This window comes from Callorhinchus milii, unplaced genomic scaffold (assembly GCF_018977255.1).
Source record: "Callorhinchus milii isolate IMCB2004 unplaced genomic scaffold, IMCB_Cmil_1.0 Scaffold2, whole genome shotgun sequence".
Taxonomy (NCBI): domain Eukaryota; kingdom Metazoa; phylum Chordata; class Chondrichthyes; order Chimaeriformes; family Callorhinchidae; genus Callorhinchus; species Callorhinchus milii.
Window position 1 is genome coordinate 118,377,003 of NW_024704743.1, and position 15,828 is coordinate 118,392,830.

The 15,828-nt window shown below is 46.7% G+C and overlaps 1 protein-coding gene and 1 non-coding gene across 5 annotated transcripts in view; both read right to left on the reverse strand.

Moving 5' to 3' along the window:
* LOC103179744 (zinc finger protein 521) overlaps positions 1–15,828 on the reverse strand; it is a 241,460-nt gene that overhangs the window by 106,147 nt on the left and 119,485 nt on the right. For 3 of the 4 annotated variants that reach the window (XM_042346859.1, XM_042346858.1, XM_042346861.1), the window contains one exon: positions 5,146–5,230. In XM_042346859.1, coding sequence (XP_042202793.1) covers positions 5,146–5,230 — 85 coding nt within the window. The remainder of the gene's footprint in view (positions 1–5,145; positions 5,231–15,828) is intronic. The other variant, XM_042346860.1, reaches the window with a different exon arrangement.
* Positions 838–911, reverse strand: trnas-cga. The gene has a single exon. It is a non-coding gene; the product is annotated as a tRNA-Ser (tRNA).

The window sequence follows — 15,828 nt, forward strand, 5'->3', positions numbered from 1 at the left end:
AAGACGGCACCTCCAACAATGCAGCACATCCCCAGCACTGCACTGGAGTGCCAGCATGGACTATATGAGTTCAAAGTTCTGACGTGGGGGCTTGAACCCACAACCATCTGACTCGGAGGCGGGAGTGCTACCAACTGAGCCAGGCTGGCACAGATGATTTCCCTGTCGTTTATCAAGATGATGCAGAAAAGCAGTCTTTCCTCTCAGTTTGGTTCCCCACAGGGCAGCCCTGAACACAAGGCATTCATTCTCCCTCACTTTATCCAATGGGCAGCTGGAATTGTCCGCTATAAAACTGGGGAATAGTGTTGGTGGGGGGATCGGAGGGGAAGGGGTGGGAAAGGGAGGCGGTGTGTGTTTTTCAAACAATGCCGTAACTCTGAGATATCTTTGGAGTTGATGGTCTGACCAAACATGTTGATTTCTTTTTATAATAAAGGGAACCCACGCAAATTGCCCAGAGTTGATCACGGTTGCTGGTGACCCCCATGTATCAGTTCTCCGACCATCAGCTGGGCACCAACACGGTGTTTTTATAATCATTTTTATAATCCTTACATTTGATGTAGCACCTTATCACGTCATTGAGACATCTCGAAGCACTTCACAGAATATATTGTAAAGTGAATTGACTGTATATTTTGTGAGCGAAACCCGGCAGCCAATTGCACACAGCAGTGTCCCTCAAACAGTCATAGATTGAGAGACCAATTTTTTTTTAAGGGTTTATTAAAAATTTTTTTTAATGGAAATTGATCCGCCAATTGACTAACAACGAGTTTTTACTTACTGCTAGGTAAACAGAGGTGTGTGGAGTAGGGAAACCTGCCTAAGATTTCACCCTGCCCGGGGATCGAACCTGGGTCCTCTCGCTTTCGAGGCGAGCACTCTAACCACTAAGCTACAAGACTTTTTATTGAGTGTCTGGAATCGTTCACTATTCCCCTCTCAGCCCACTGTCGGAGGAGGTGGTAAGACTTAAACCAGAGCAGCAACAACAACCTCACCCCTCCTGCCCCCCCCCCCCCCCCCCCCCCCCCCCCACACACGCATTGTCAATGTGTATTCTCTGCAGACCCCAAAATTTCTGGGGCAGGTACAGTGCAGATTTCTGGTGACCTTGTCATTGTCTTTGCGATCTGTCAGGTGTCCGATACGTGCGGAAAGCCGCCACCAAGCTTAAAACCTATCCAAACCAGACAGAGTTCTACAGCCAGCCAACCCCATTCACTCACAATCGCCTTGAATGATGGATGTTGCAATGCCTCTTGCGAGACCCCACATGAAAACAACATTTAGTTGGTGACTTCTCTGCAAACCCACCCTCCACAATTCCACTTCTGCGACCTTCTCCGACCACAAGGTAAAAGCCTCCCCTCTTCGCTTAGCGAGTACTGACCAGCTTCATTTCCCACTGCCCTACCATCGGTGGACAGGCTTTCAGCCATTCTGCACCCTGTTCTTTGTAATTTCATCACTGAGTCCCGCTGTCCCTCCCTCCCTTCCCTCTGTCTCCTTCAAGGCATATCTCAAAACAGTACCACTTCCACCTTGTTTTCAGGCATCTTTCCATTCTCTCCTCACCCTCCCTTGGATCCCACCCCAAGCTCAGGTACCCATCCAGTACCGGTAAAACAACTTGAGATGTCCTTCTGCCGTGAGAGACGCTGCATAAATGTGAATCATATTGCCAAATAAGGTGGTGAGGCAAGAATCCATTGTGGGTATCAAGAGGGAAGTGGACAGGTATAATGAAGGATAAAGGCTTGAACGGGTTTGGTGATAGGGCAGAGTACTGGGACTGAATATAATAATGGCTGAAATATAATAATAATACTTTTGCACTTGATATACCGCCTTATCACGTCATGGAGCCGTCTCCAAACTCTTCACAGTATACTGTAAAGTGTGTATTTTGTAGGCGAAAGGCAGCAGCCATTTGCGCACATTTGAGTGGCCACATTTTTTTTTGAAAGGATTATTACCCCTGGAAAACAATCTGCTAATCGACTAACAATCGGGTTCCTACTTACTGCTAGGTAAACAGGTGTGTGAAGTAAGGAAACTTGCCCAACATTTCACCCTACCGGGAATCAATCCCAGGTCTCTTGCTTGCGAGGCGAGTGCTCTAACCACTGAGCTACAGGACTCCAAATTCTTGCAAAGATTAGATCCACGGAGAGTTGGTTTAGAATTAGGAGCCAATGGATGAGAGCTCTACCAACTGATACCTCTATAACAGCAAATGACATTTGTATAGCACCTTTCATAACCAGGTTCTTACATACTGCTAAGTAAACAGAGGCATGTGGAGTAAGGAAACTTGCCTAAAGTTTTGCCCTACCCGGGAATCGACACCCGGCTCCTCTCGCTTTTGAGGCAAGCGTGCAAACCACTACACAAAATCGTGTTCTGAGTAGAGACTTGATAGACTGAATGGCCTTCTTCTGCACTGTATTTCCAGGACTCTGACTTGTCTGCAACACACTTAATATGGATTCCCATTTCCTGGAGTACAATTCTGTCCCTCAATCCCACTCCCACAATATTTCAGGAATGTGAAGAACAGAAAGAAGTGGCTAAAGACTTGAAAGGCTATTTAACGTCAAAGCAGAATTTCGCAAATAAACCTTCATCACCAGCCAGAAAATCACCACCCACAAGAGCACAACAGACACGTGATGCAGAGGGGTGGGGGGTGGGGAAGAGATAGGAAGGGGTGTTACTTGATAATAGGAATATTTATACCCAGCACATACAGCTCAATTCATGTCTCCGCATTGCACCAGTCTAATGCTCAGGCCACAAACATCCGTCGAGTCATATTCACAGAACGAAACCAACACACGATTTGCAGCGGCAGAGTAACGATGAGGACACTGACAACAGGTCCTCAGACCCCTCAGTGGGCTAGGCTTTTGTCATTGTTCTACTCCCCTCAGCTCCGAACCCCAGCCTGGATGCCAAGCCACCATTGTTGAGCGAACGCCTTGAGATGTCCTCTCGACTTGAAAGGCGTTGCATCAATGTACTTTGTTGCAGCAATCGCTGTCCGATACACTCTGGTATAAAAAGCGTATCCACTGTATAGACATCAGGCGAGGGCTAGAATAGGGCTCCAGAGCCAGCTGTCAATCACTGTTGTGGGTGGGGGGGGTGGGGGGACGATGACCAAGGGCTGTGGAATTGGACCCCAACACAGGTCAGGAGAGGAGGATAAAATATAAGAACAGGAGTAGGCTATTCCGCAACTCCATGTACCAGCCTTTGCTCCATATCCTTATCTAACAAAAATCTATCCACCTCAGTCTCGAAAATTTCAATTGATCCAGCCTTTTGGGGAGAGAGTTCCAGATCCCAGAAACAACCGTCCCTTCTCGCCTCCCACACACGCACAATCACTAGCTATATTTTTGGTGGGGAGGCCAGACAAGGAGAAGGGGGAGGGGGGTGGTCAAGCAGGTGTAAACCCATCCCGCTGCACAGTTGACAAGTTGCTCAGTACAGAGCCGAATAAGCTAAACATAGAGTTCGCTGTGTTAATATATAAAATGGATGAGAGTACTGTGAAGCATTCAAACAGTGTGATTTGCACGATGCATAATAAATACAGGCAGAGCGCACTGGACACAGTATCTTGCGCTGGTACTAACAATAACAACAACTACAAATTACATTTATATATAGCGCCTTTCCCATCAGGAGGACGTCCCAAGTCGATGAAACTAAGTAGAATTCTGACATTTCATTATTTACCACGCCTGACAACAAGCTCCAATTGATTTCGATTTACTAAGAGCAAAAGGGGGGAAGAAAGTTAAATGAAAGCAGTAAAAATTCATCAGCCTCTCTTTTTTTCCCCACCCTGATCTAAAAGCAAGACAGCAGGCAGAAGCTTTTCCATTAACTTCCTTTCCCCCTTAAGTGTGTTCCCAAATTGCCAGCCAGTCACGTTTCAGACACTTCTAGGGGGAAGCACGCACTTTAGCAAAGACCATCGCATTGCAGAGCAGAGTACAGCGTAAACTATTCCACGCCAGGCAGCACACACTTACCAATGGGGACTGGAGGAGGATCAGCTTAAAGCGGATTTGTCACTTGTGTAACACCAAACTATCTCGAGCATCAGTGTTATGTGGTCGGTGGTGGGGGGGGGGGGGGATGAACGGACGGACGGACGCAGAGAAGGGAAGATAAATTGTTTTTTTTTAAAAAAAGGCTGTTTTACACAAGTCACCACATCGTCTCTTGCGGGAGTGACTGACGGAGTTGGGGAGTGGGGGGAGGAAGAGTACTCTACGTTTCAGAAACAAGCATCACTCTTAAAACAACATGCAGGTCACTCGTTAAACAGGGGTAGGAACGGAGGAACAAAGGAGGCCATTCAGCCCCTCGAGTCTGTTCGCCATTCTATTAGATCATGGCTGGTCTGTACCTCAACTCCAATTACCCGTTTTTGCCCCACTATCCCTTAATATCCTGACCTAATAAAAATCTATCTACCTCAATCTTACAAATTTAAATGCATCCAGCATCCACAGCCTTTTAGGGGAGAGAATTCCAGATTTCCAGTTCATCCGCCTTGGGGTGAGAGATGGAGACAGAGGGATCGATCCCCAGGCAATGGTCAGGGGTTTAAATAGATGGGACGATTTCCGATGTAAGGCACAGGGAAGCCCCTGTATTACAATGACACCATGAGTTCAATGAGACCGCCGGTTTCTTATTTTTTAAAAACAAAACTCAGTTTCTTAATCTCGGCTGAAGCCCCATTTAAAATCGATGCAGCGGGAGTATTAAAGCCAGCTGACTGTTTAACTGCAAGTAAGCATTGATTTTTTTTAACGATCCGATAAAGACTTAGCAAATAAGGCAAGGAAAAAGGGAAGGTCCAGGTGCTGAGTCTCAATAATCCTAAACTCGTATTACAATACAGCGGCAGCAAAGAGCAAGCTTTTCAAGGAAACACTGCATTATTCGGTTATCTAATAGAACCTTGTAAATCAGAACGCGAACACTGTAGTTCGGAATAGAGGCAGTATGCCAAGCACCTTGATATGGGAATGCTTTTGCGGAACGGGTGGGGTGGGGGGGGAAAAGAGAGAGGTGGAAGAGAAGGGTGTGGGTGTGTGTGTATCTGCTTACCGATCATGTGGTTCGCCACATGAACCTGGATGTCCCACTCACACTGAAAGATCATCTGGCACTTGATGCACTGGTAGGTTTTCTTCTATAACAAAGAGAGGAAGGTGGGGGAGTGGGGGCAAAAAGAAAGACAAGACAAAAGCTGGTGAGTCTCTCAGAGTGGACGAGTGGCAAACATTACAACAAAACTTTGCAAAAAAGCCATCACAAACTCCCGGTCGCCAAAACAGAAGGTTGTGGGGTCCACCACCAACAACAACAACAACAAGATTACATCTGTATAGCGCCTTTCACGTTGGGAGGACATCCCAAGGCGCTGGACAGAGTACAGCATTTCAGACCCGAGCTGAGGTTGGGGGGGTAAGGGAGGGGAGGGGAAGGGGGGTGGCCAATGGCATGGTCGAAGAGGAGGGTCTTGAGGTGGGACTTGAAGGAGGCTAAGGAGGGGGAGAGGCAGAGTGACTGGGGGATGGAATTCCAGAGGTTGGGGGCAGAGTGGCTGAAGGCTCTCCTGCCAATGGTGGGGCGGGTGGGTCGGGGGTCGTGGAGCACGCCAGAGCTGGCTGAGCGGAGGGAACCAGCGGGTTGGTAGGGGGTTAGGAGGTCGCAGAGATAGGGTGGGCCAAGGCCATGGAGGGCTTGGTATGTGAGGACCAGGATCTTGAACTGGATCCTCCGAAGGATAGGAAATCAATGGAGTCGGGCGAGAGAGGACACGGGTTGCAGAGTTCTGGATTATCTGCAGCCTGTGGAGGGAGGAGTTGGGAAGGCCGACAAGCAGGGCGTTTGCATAGTTGAGCCTGGAGGTGATGAAGGCACGAACAAGAGTTTCGGGTGAGGTAGTGGCGGAGTCGGGCGATGTTACGGAGGTGAGGGAAGGCAGAGCGGGTCATAGCTGGAATGTGGGGGAGAAAAGACAGTTGAGGGTTGAACAAGACAGCGAGGTTCCTGACTGGCCAAACTCCACGTTGCAACTTGTAGTCTATACTGAGGCTCCTATTGCGGGGCTGGGTATATTGTTTTAAGGAATTGTTACCTTACTCCACATCCAGAAACGTTAAAAACAGATTTCTACAGATGAAGCAATGCCCGGTTGTTGTCGCTTTTCTGGGTTAACGATTCCCTCAACAAAATAAAAATAACAATTTTCTCATTCAATCCACGACTGTTTGTGGGACATTGCTATATGCAATTGGCTGCCACATTTCGCCCACAAACTATACAGTCAATTCGCTTTACAGTATATTCTGTGAAGCGCTTTGAGACGTCTCAAAGACATGATAAGGCGTTATATCAAATGCAAAGATTGTTATTATATTATTATCCATGCAGATTGATCCGGTCAGTGCCTGAAGTGAAAAGGTGCTGACCGGAGCCAAGTAGGAGAGTCTCAGTGTTGTCGACGTTCAAGTGGAAATATAGAGACATCAAAAAGCAATGCCCGAAATGGACAGAGAGTCTTGGTTCTGAGGAGAGAATATCATGAAGTAAATATCTAAGAGTCACTCACTATGTTTTTGCTAAGTTTATTTTGGGTCAGTCGAGTGTCTGACAGGTGGAAACCAATCATGATGCTTCAGGGTCTCCAAACCAAATGGCTGGAAGTTCCACTTATGCATGGCAATTTCCTGGCGTCTGGAATGGAACGTACACTCTCTCTTCCTGGAGGGATGCAACCTGCTTACCCAACACCGGAAAGTGCTAGGCACAGGCTGGCAAGAGCCAAGGCTTGGTTACCCCAGAGTATGTGTTAGGTATAACTGCTGGAGTTTAACTAGCTTGCCATCGAGCACACTATCTGGCAAGCTTTCTGCTGCTTGTCCAGCTAACCTACTATAAGGGCTTTGCAGGGTTAACAGGCGCTGAGTGGGAGGAATTCCTGCCACAGTTAATAGCCACTAATTATGTACAATCAACATTATCGGAGGAAATCAACATACAAAAAACACACATATATTTATATAACTACTTGAACAAAAGAGTGAGAAATATCCAGGGAACAGACGTTCCAGGACAATAATAATAATAATCCTTGCATTTGTTATGGCGCCTTATTATTACCCCCAGAAAGCAATCCGCCAATCCACTAACAACTAGGTTCCCACTTGCTGCAAGGTAAACAGAGACGTGTGGAGTAAGGAAACTTGCCTAAGGTTTCGTTCTGCCCAGGAATCGAACCCAGGTCTTCTCGCTTGCGAGGCAGGTGCTCTAATCACTAAGCCTCAGGACTCCGAAAAGGCCGACCCCATTATAAATTGCTTTGCCTGAATGGGTTTGTTTCTGACACAAGACCCACAGTTATCAGAATTGCCGGATACTCGGGATTTCCAGCCTGGATCAAGCATTTTATAGGGGTAAAGGATATGCATTCCAGGATGCTGCTGATGTCACTTTCTGTGTGCTCTGCATGCAATGCTCCGCGCAGTAAGAGTCACTTCCTGTGTGCGGTGCATGCACACTCTGCGCTGGAAGTGCCACTAATAACCATCTGACATCAGTGAGATCAGGTGTGCACACATGAGCAGGGCACAGGAAGAGACATCGTTTCCTGTGCAACATTGCACGAAGTGATCTCAGTGGCGATATGATAACCCAGAAGGAGGACATTTTGCTGCATGGTAATTGCACGCAGGGTCTGAGTTTATATACCCTGTTTATGGAGTTTATAGACCCAGGCCACCATGTTGTATTGGGAGAGCACTCCATTGACGGAGGTGCTGCCCTTCCCACGAGATGTTAAAATAAGATCTCTTCTGGCTGTTCGGCCGGATGTAAAAGATCCCATGGCAATATTCAAAAAAGGAAGGGAGTTTCTACCGGTGCTCTGGCCAACAATCCTCCAGAGAAATTAGTCATCCACTTCATGGCTGTGCGTAGGCAAATTGGCTGCTGGTTTTGCCTACAAATACACAGTCACTACACTACACCTTGTGAAGGGCCTTGAGACATTTCAAAGTCAAAAGCGAAACTTCAACATTGATAGTATTCTGCGATGGGAAGAGATGAAATTCTACGATATTTAACGTACTCAGACGCAGCATTTGGTATTTAAGGTATATCCTGTGAAGTGCTTCGGAACGTCTTCCTAACCTGAAAGACGCTATGTCAAATGTCAGGATTATTATTATTATTTATGTCACAGCCTTGGCAGTGAGGGTTTGCAAGCTATACAACCATAAGATCCTGCCCCCCCCGCCCACCCCGATCTCAACCTGCAGTCCTCCCCCAATATCTCCCCTGTGCTCATCCCTCTCCAGCATCGACAGCGATCAGCTTCAAGAACTCTGGGTTCCTTGACTCTCCCTAACTCAAGGGTGTGAAGACCAATTTTATTTGCTACCTCTGTTCAGATCAGGGTTGAAACGTGCAACTATCCATGTGTGTGTTGTCTGGTACTTTGTGTGCGTTGTCTGGTGTGTGTTATCTGGTGCAGAAAGGCTAAAGGTCTGACTCCACCCTCTGGAACTCCATCCTGGAGCCCCTCCACCTTCCCCTCACCCTTGCCTCCTTCAAGGCACATCTCAAGACCTTTCTCTTTGACCATGCTTTCGTTCATCTTCCCACTACCACCCACTTTGCCCTTCACCCCTCTTGACTCCAATCTCCAGCTCGGTCGCAAACCCTCGACTGTCCAACGCCTTGGGACATCTTCCCGACGTGAAAGGTGCTGTATAAATGAGTTGTTGTTAGGACAACAACAACAATTATAACAACTTGCACTTATATAGCGCTCTCCACGCAGGGTAGCGTCTCAGAGCGCTTAACAGTGGCGGATCCTGACTCCGAGCTGGGGGGGAGGTGGCCGTAAGCACGGTCAAAGAGGAAAGGCAGGACTTGAAAGAGGCAAGAGAGGGGGCAAGGCGGAGGAACTGAGGGAGAGTGTTCCAGTTAGTACTGCAGTAGGCTCTCCTGTTAGCCAATAGGAGAGTGAGTATTGCGCGTGGCTGGTTCCTGTCGGCTCTTGAATAAAAGTTGGCCAAACACATTTTCAGGGGAAGGCTGTACTTCTTTAACTGATGCATTTCCCAGCCCTAATGTTCCTGATTTCCCAATTTGTGTTCTCTTCCTCCCCTGCACACATGTGGCCTTCTATTAATCTGACATTACACTTAGAATATTCCTGAGGGGGGGGAGGAGGGCAGTTTCCTGGTGTGTGTGAGTTTGTGCATGTGTGAGGGGTATTATTAATGTGTGGTTTGTCTGTGTATGGGTGGTTTGGGGGTGTGGAGTAAGGAAACTTGCCTAAGGTTTTGCCCTGCCCGGGAATCAAACCCGGGTCCTTTCGCTTGCGAGGCGAGTGCTCTAACCACTACACTACGGGACTCGAGAGGTTAAGGAGAGGTGTTCTGAGATACAGAATCTTGGTGCAGAGCTGTGGTGTTGGAGAAGCTGAGACGTGGCTCAGTGATTCACTGACAGTCTGAGCACCAGCGGAAAGTGTTCACCGAGGCCTGGACTCCTCACCTCAAGGTTGGACGCGGCGGTGGAAACATCTAAAAAAAAGTTTTCGTAAAAGTTTTTTTTTTACTTCTCCCTCCCTCTCTCACACGCTCACAGCATCGCGAAAAAAACAAAGAGGGGGGGAATAATCTGGTGATTTGGCAATCCTTTCAGCTAGGGAACAGACAGCAGCGCGGAAAAAAGCTTCGAAGTGTGGTGGGGGTGGTGGTACGGTTCCATGGGGGAAGGGGAAGCAACCAAGAGTGTGCCAGGAGCCAGGAAGAGAGCTCTTAAAATATAATAAACACTTCATTCCCCCAGTGCTGTAACTTGGTAACTTGAAGAGACTTTCCCTCTCCTCCTCCCCCACACACCCCACTTCCCGACCCATTCCTGTTTCCATCTCAGAAAACAGTTAATATTCCATACATTCCCCCTGTCCCACTTACACATACACACACAAACACACGCACACAAACACACACCAACACTTTCCCCAACATGCCTCTCGCATCTCAAAAATGCTAAAAAGGCAACTCTGTGCTCTTTGTCGGACGTGAAGCTTTACAGGGTCTCAGTGCACTGCACTGGTGTGTAGGTAAGTGCCAAGAAGCCGATATACTTGCCGCACTGACGGGGAGAAGTCAGACAGGAAGAGATTTAAAGCACGGCACCTGAGTAAACACGGAGCCTGCTCCCACGGCCAGGAACTCATTTTTTTTTCACGGATACAGAGAGGTTTCTGTCCCCGCTCACAGAAACCTGTTTATCAGCCATACGGTAAAGTTATCACACATTTACTGGACTTGGAGCGTGCACCCGAAAAAAAAAAGATGGAATTTAAAATAAAACATTCCTCTTCCAACTTCCCCTCTGTGTCCTCTCTGCACTCCCACCCCACCCCATGCTCAAAAAACTTGCAACTAAATCTCCCCCCGCACCACCACACACACACACATACAAGAGGAAAGGAACTCCAATGTAGCACTAGACCTATTTGGTTTACACTGCATGTTACAAGCAACACAAGGGGCATAAGTAACAACAATTTGCATTTATATAGCTCCACGGTGGAGTCTCGTAGTGTGTTGGTTGGAGCACTCGCTTGCGGGTTCGATTCCCGGACAGGGTGAAACCTTAGGCAAGTTTCCTTACTCACACATCTATGTTTACCAGCAGTAAGTAGGAACCCGATTGTTAGTCGATTGGCGGATCACTTTCCAGGGGTAATAATCGCTCAAAAAAAAATCTCAATCCATGACTGTTTGTGGGACATTGCTGTGTGCAATTGGCTGCTGCGTTTTGCCCACAAAATACACAGTCAATCCACTTTATAATACATTCTGTGAAGTACTTCAACTCTCGAAAACATGATAAGGCATTATATCAAATGCAAGGATTATTATTATTATTGAGGCGGCCTTCACCAAGCTGACGTCTCAGAGTGCTGAGATTTAAATCACTACCTAGAAATATTCAGTTTCAGACCGTTTGTGGGTTAGCTTTGTCCCCTCGTTCGTTTCTTTGCTATCAGGTATACTACCTTTTCACGTCAAGAGGATGTCTCAAAGCCCTTCACAGGATTCCTGGAAAGCGTAGTGCAGTTTATGAGTGAACACGGCAGCCAATTTGCCCCCGGCAATGTCCAACAAACAGCCGTGAAGTGAATGTCCAATTTTATATGGCCAGGACACCGGGAAGAAACTCCCATCTCTTTTTGAATAGTGTCACGGGATCTTTAAGATCCACCTGAACAGGTAGGTGGTACCTCAGTGTAACGGCTCAACCAAAGGAGGGCATCTCCAACAATGCAACTCCAAACACCCCCCCACCCCGCAACCCCACCCCCACCCCAGCACTACGTTGAAATGTCAGTCTTGCCTGTATGATTTCAAAGTCCCAACATGGGGCTTGAACTCACAACCTTCTAACTTAGATCCAAGAGTGAGCCAGACTGACACCCTGTCGGAATTGAAGGGGGAATCACACATTCCAAAGAAAGCCACATTATTACTGCTAACGTGGATTGGCAACGGCTCAGTGGATACTTTGCTTGTGGCTATGTTCCTAACTTGCTTCCGGCTCTATTTGAATGCATTTCCCTCCAGTTCAGCCCAGCGCAGATTCCTGAGCACCAAAAAGTGGGGCAGTTTCACCTGGAAGGTGTCTGTCTCAGAGTTCCCTCTCTGAGCAGTCAGGACGTCTCTTGAATACATTGGATGCAGTGAGGCTTAATCTGAGAGACTGATTTCATTTTAACTCTGATTTTTATTCCTTGATTTTTCTTTAATCCGCTTATTATTATACTCCAGGAGTGGGAAGGGAGTGGGAAGAGGAAAGGGGAGGGAAGGCGGAGGCAGAGTGTGTGAAAGCAAGTGAGAAAGTGAGAGTGTGCGTATGTGTTTGCGTGTGAGGGCATGTGTGAAAGTGGTGTGCGGGTGACAGTGTATGTGTGTGTGTGTTACAGAGACATTTTGTTTGTAAGAGTGAGTCTAATAATAAATAATATTCCTTACATTTGATACAGCACCTTTCACGCCAGGAAGGCATCTGAAAGTGCTTCATTAGATTTTACTGGGGCGTTTAGTAACTGTATGTTGTAGGCGAATGTGGCAGCCAAATTTGCACACGGCAACGACCCACAAACAGCCTTGGTAAGTGTGATAGACTCATTTTATCTAGGAGATTGTTGGCCAGAACACCAGAAGAAACTTGTGTGTGGGTGGGTGTGTGTGCGTGATAGAGCGTCTGCGAGTAAGAGCAAGAGAATGTATGTGTAGGTGTGAGAGTACGTGTGTGTGCGCGTGAGTCAGAGAGAGGGAGGGAGGGGAAGGGAGGTTGAAAAAGAGAAAGAAGGAAACAGAGAGAGAGAGAAATAGATGATGGGAGAAAGAGAGAGAGAGAGAGAAAAACATTGGCCATTTTATTAAATCAAGACAAAATAAAATCTCACGCTGAGGAAGTTTGGGTTGACAGGTGTGACCCCCACTCCCCCATCCCCCTTTCAACACCCCACCCAACACCCCCGCCAGCACCCCAAAGAAGTGGTGCACCATCTAGTGGCCCACATGGAGACAAACAGCGGTAGAGCTCGAATGACAACCAGCCTTGGAGAATGGAAGCCGAGACCATCTGGCTGGGAGGCAGGCATAGCATTCGCCTGAGCCTCTGGGTGGTCCCACGCGGTTCAGATCTAATGAAGATGTCGTCCAGTTTCATTACAAATTCAAATCAACTGTTACCTCAGACCAATTAAGAATGAACTGGCTCCCTAGTAACAAATACACTGCTCGGCACTGACTGATGAGTAAATCAACGCTTTTTTTTCCTCTCGCTCTCTTTCTCTCTCTCTCTACTCAGATAGTGTTTTTTTTCTCGCTGCCCTCTATGTGTCTTGCGTTCGTTAAGGAGAAGAAGTGGGTGCGAATGGAACGAACGAAGCCCAAACCTGTGTGGTTGTCTGTGACGAGGTAATGGTAATAACAATAACCATCCTTGCATTTGTTACAACCCCTTATGTCTCAAGGCGCTTCACAGAATATATTGTAAAGTGGACGGACGGTGTATTTTGATGAGTTTATAATGAACCGGCTCCTGGTAACAAATACTCGGGCGCTGACTGTTTTTTTTCCCTCTCTTCCCAGATAGTCTAAATTTCTGCGCTCCATATGGCTTGCTTTCATTCCTAGTGCTTCATGTGGTTCAGTCCTACACAGTGAACCTGACAGCTATTGCCCCCAGCCCACCTCCCCATACCCCACAACCTCCTCCCCCACCCATCTCCACCCTGCCCCCCTCAAGGAAACAGTAAGGACATAATGTCATAATCCCAGGGCAAGTGAGTGGGCTTCAACCTTGCACGCAAGAGATATCTCAACTCAGAGAAGCGTACTGTCAAAACATTTACTTACAATCGCCGCCAGGGGTGCAATAATAATAATCCCTGCCTTTGATGTAGCACTTTATCATGTCTTCCAGACGTCTCAAAGCGCTTCACAGAATATACTGTAAAGTGAATTGACTGTATTTTGTGGCGAAACACGACAGCCAATTGTGCACAACAAGGTCCCACAAACAGTTGTGGATTGAGTACCAAATTATTATTCAAAAAATTTTTTTTTGAAGGAATTATTACTCCCAGGTAAGCGATACGCCAATCGATTAACAACTAACAACTGGGTTCTTACTTACTGCTGGGTAAACAGAGGCATGTGGGACTGAGGAAACTTGCAATAAGGACAACAACAAATTATATTTGTATAGCGCCTTTCATGTCGGGAGGACATTTTGTTATTTGAGAGGATACAGCAGAGGACAACTGAATTAGACTCAGGCACGTTGACTTACTGGCGAGCCTATAAAGGAATGTTCAAACGGAAAAGAGAAGCTTAGGGTAAATCTAATGGAACTTTTTCAGATCCAGTTCCTGGATTTGACTGTAAAATGATGTGACTGTGTGTTTTATGAGCGAATTACTGTCACGGTTTAGTGCCTGCTTTTTGCAGGCAGATGTGGGGCTCATTTTGCATGGAGCAAGGTCCAACAAACAGCCACAAAGTAAATGACCAATTTGTTATGGTGGATTGTTGGCCAGGACACAGGGAGAAACTCCCATCTCTTTTTGAGTTGTGCCACAGGATTGTTAACATCCACCTGAATGGGCAGACGGGACCTTAGTTTAACTTCTCATCTGATAGACCGCACCTCTGACAATGCAGCGCAACCCACAGCACTGCACTGGAATGTCAGCCTCGACTGTGCGGTTCAAAGTCTCGACGTGGAGCTTGAATCCATAACCTTCTGGCTCAGAGGTGAGATTGCTACCATCTGATTCCGGTTGACACATAACAATATGCCCAACCCTGATCCTCACTATGACAAGCATATATTACACAGTTTGGGACAAATTATTATGATATAGTTTGGGACACGACATGTCATGCGACTGCAAGGATGGACCTTGGTCTTCTTTCATCTAGCAAATTCTTATGTTCTTATGTAAGCACAAAATTGATGGGGTGCAGGTAGGTGGGGGTGAGGGGAAGATGGGGTACGAGTGGAGGGATGAAGGAAATATACAAATATATACTTTTAAAAATTTGAAGGTATGCCAAACTGGTTTCCTAACGCTTCAAAGGAAATTCCTGGCCTCAATGAGTTAAAATGTTAAGGCAAGGAATATCAAAGTCGCAAATGTAATTTTGCAGCTTTATCTCAGCCGTTCACTATTGTCAAAAAAAACGACGATTCCCTGGCAGTTTAATTGCTTAAGGCAGACATTTCATTTATCTTTATAATTGGCACATTCAGCAGATTATAATGTAGTTAATGGAAATTAAATTACATAATTTACGAATCTTAAAAGTGGCTTACCATGTGCTGATGGTAAAGTGCATATCTAATGCAACCTTTAACCACTCTGCTATATTGCAGTGATTGGCGCTTATTACAGTATAAATTACTTTTTTGTATAATATCTTAATTATGTTTTCCACTTGTTAATGAGCAAGGATAATCTAATCGTTCATAGATGTGCGATTGTCCGATACTCTTAACGATGCCTTGCTCAGTCTCCGCCAGTGTAAGTGTCTGCACTTTTTTTTCTCTGCCTGCTTGCTCCTTACCACAGTGCTGAGGGGGGCAGAAATTGGAAAAGAAGGCATGAGTGTCTCAGAGCATCTCAAAGGGAAGGCAGGAACAATCCTTACTTTCAGTGTAGTGCCTTTCACACCAGGAGGACATGTCAGAGATCTTCACAGGATTCACTATAAAGTGCTTTGGGGTGAAAGCGACAGTCAGTTTGCGCACAGCAATGTCTATGAAGCGAGTGACCAATTTTATTTGGGGGATCACTGGCTGGATTGCTGACCAGGACAAACTCCCGTCTATTTTCCAGCAGTGCCACAGGTTCTTTAACCTTCACCTGAACGGGCCTCAATATCTCATTACAAATGATAGCACTTCCGGCAATGCAGGGCATCCCCCAACACTGGCCTGGAGTGTTCAGCAAAGACCATATGAGTTGCAAGTCCCTCAAAATACAGTCACACCACACTGCAGTATATCCTGTGAGATATCTTGATGACCTGATAAGGCGCTATATCAAATGCAAGTATAATTATTAAATTATTCACCCTCTCTGTTCCCTTCTTGCCCCCCCCACCACCTCCCCACCCCCCAAACAAAGGAAAATAAAGCTTTCAGCTCCCTTCTCTCTAGGACCCCTGTTTGCAAACCTCACAG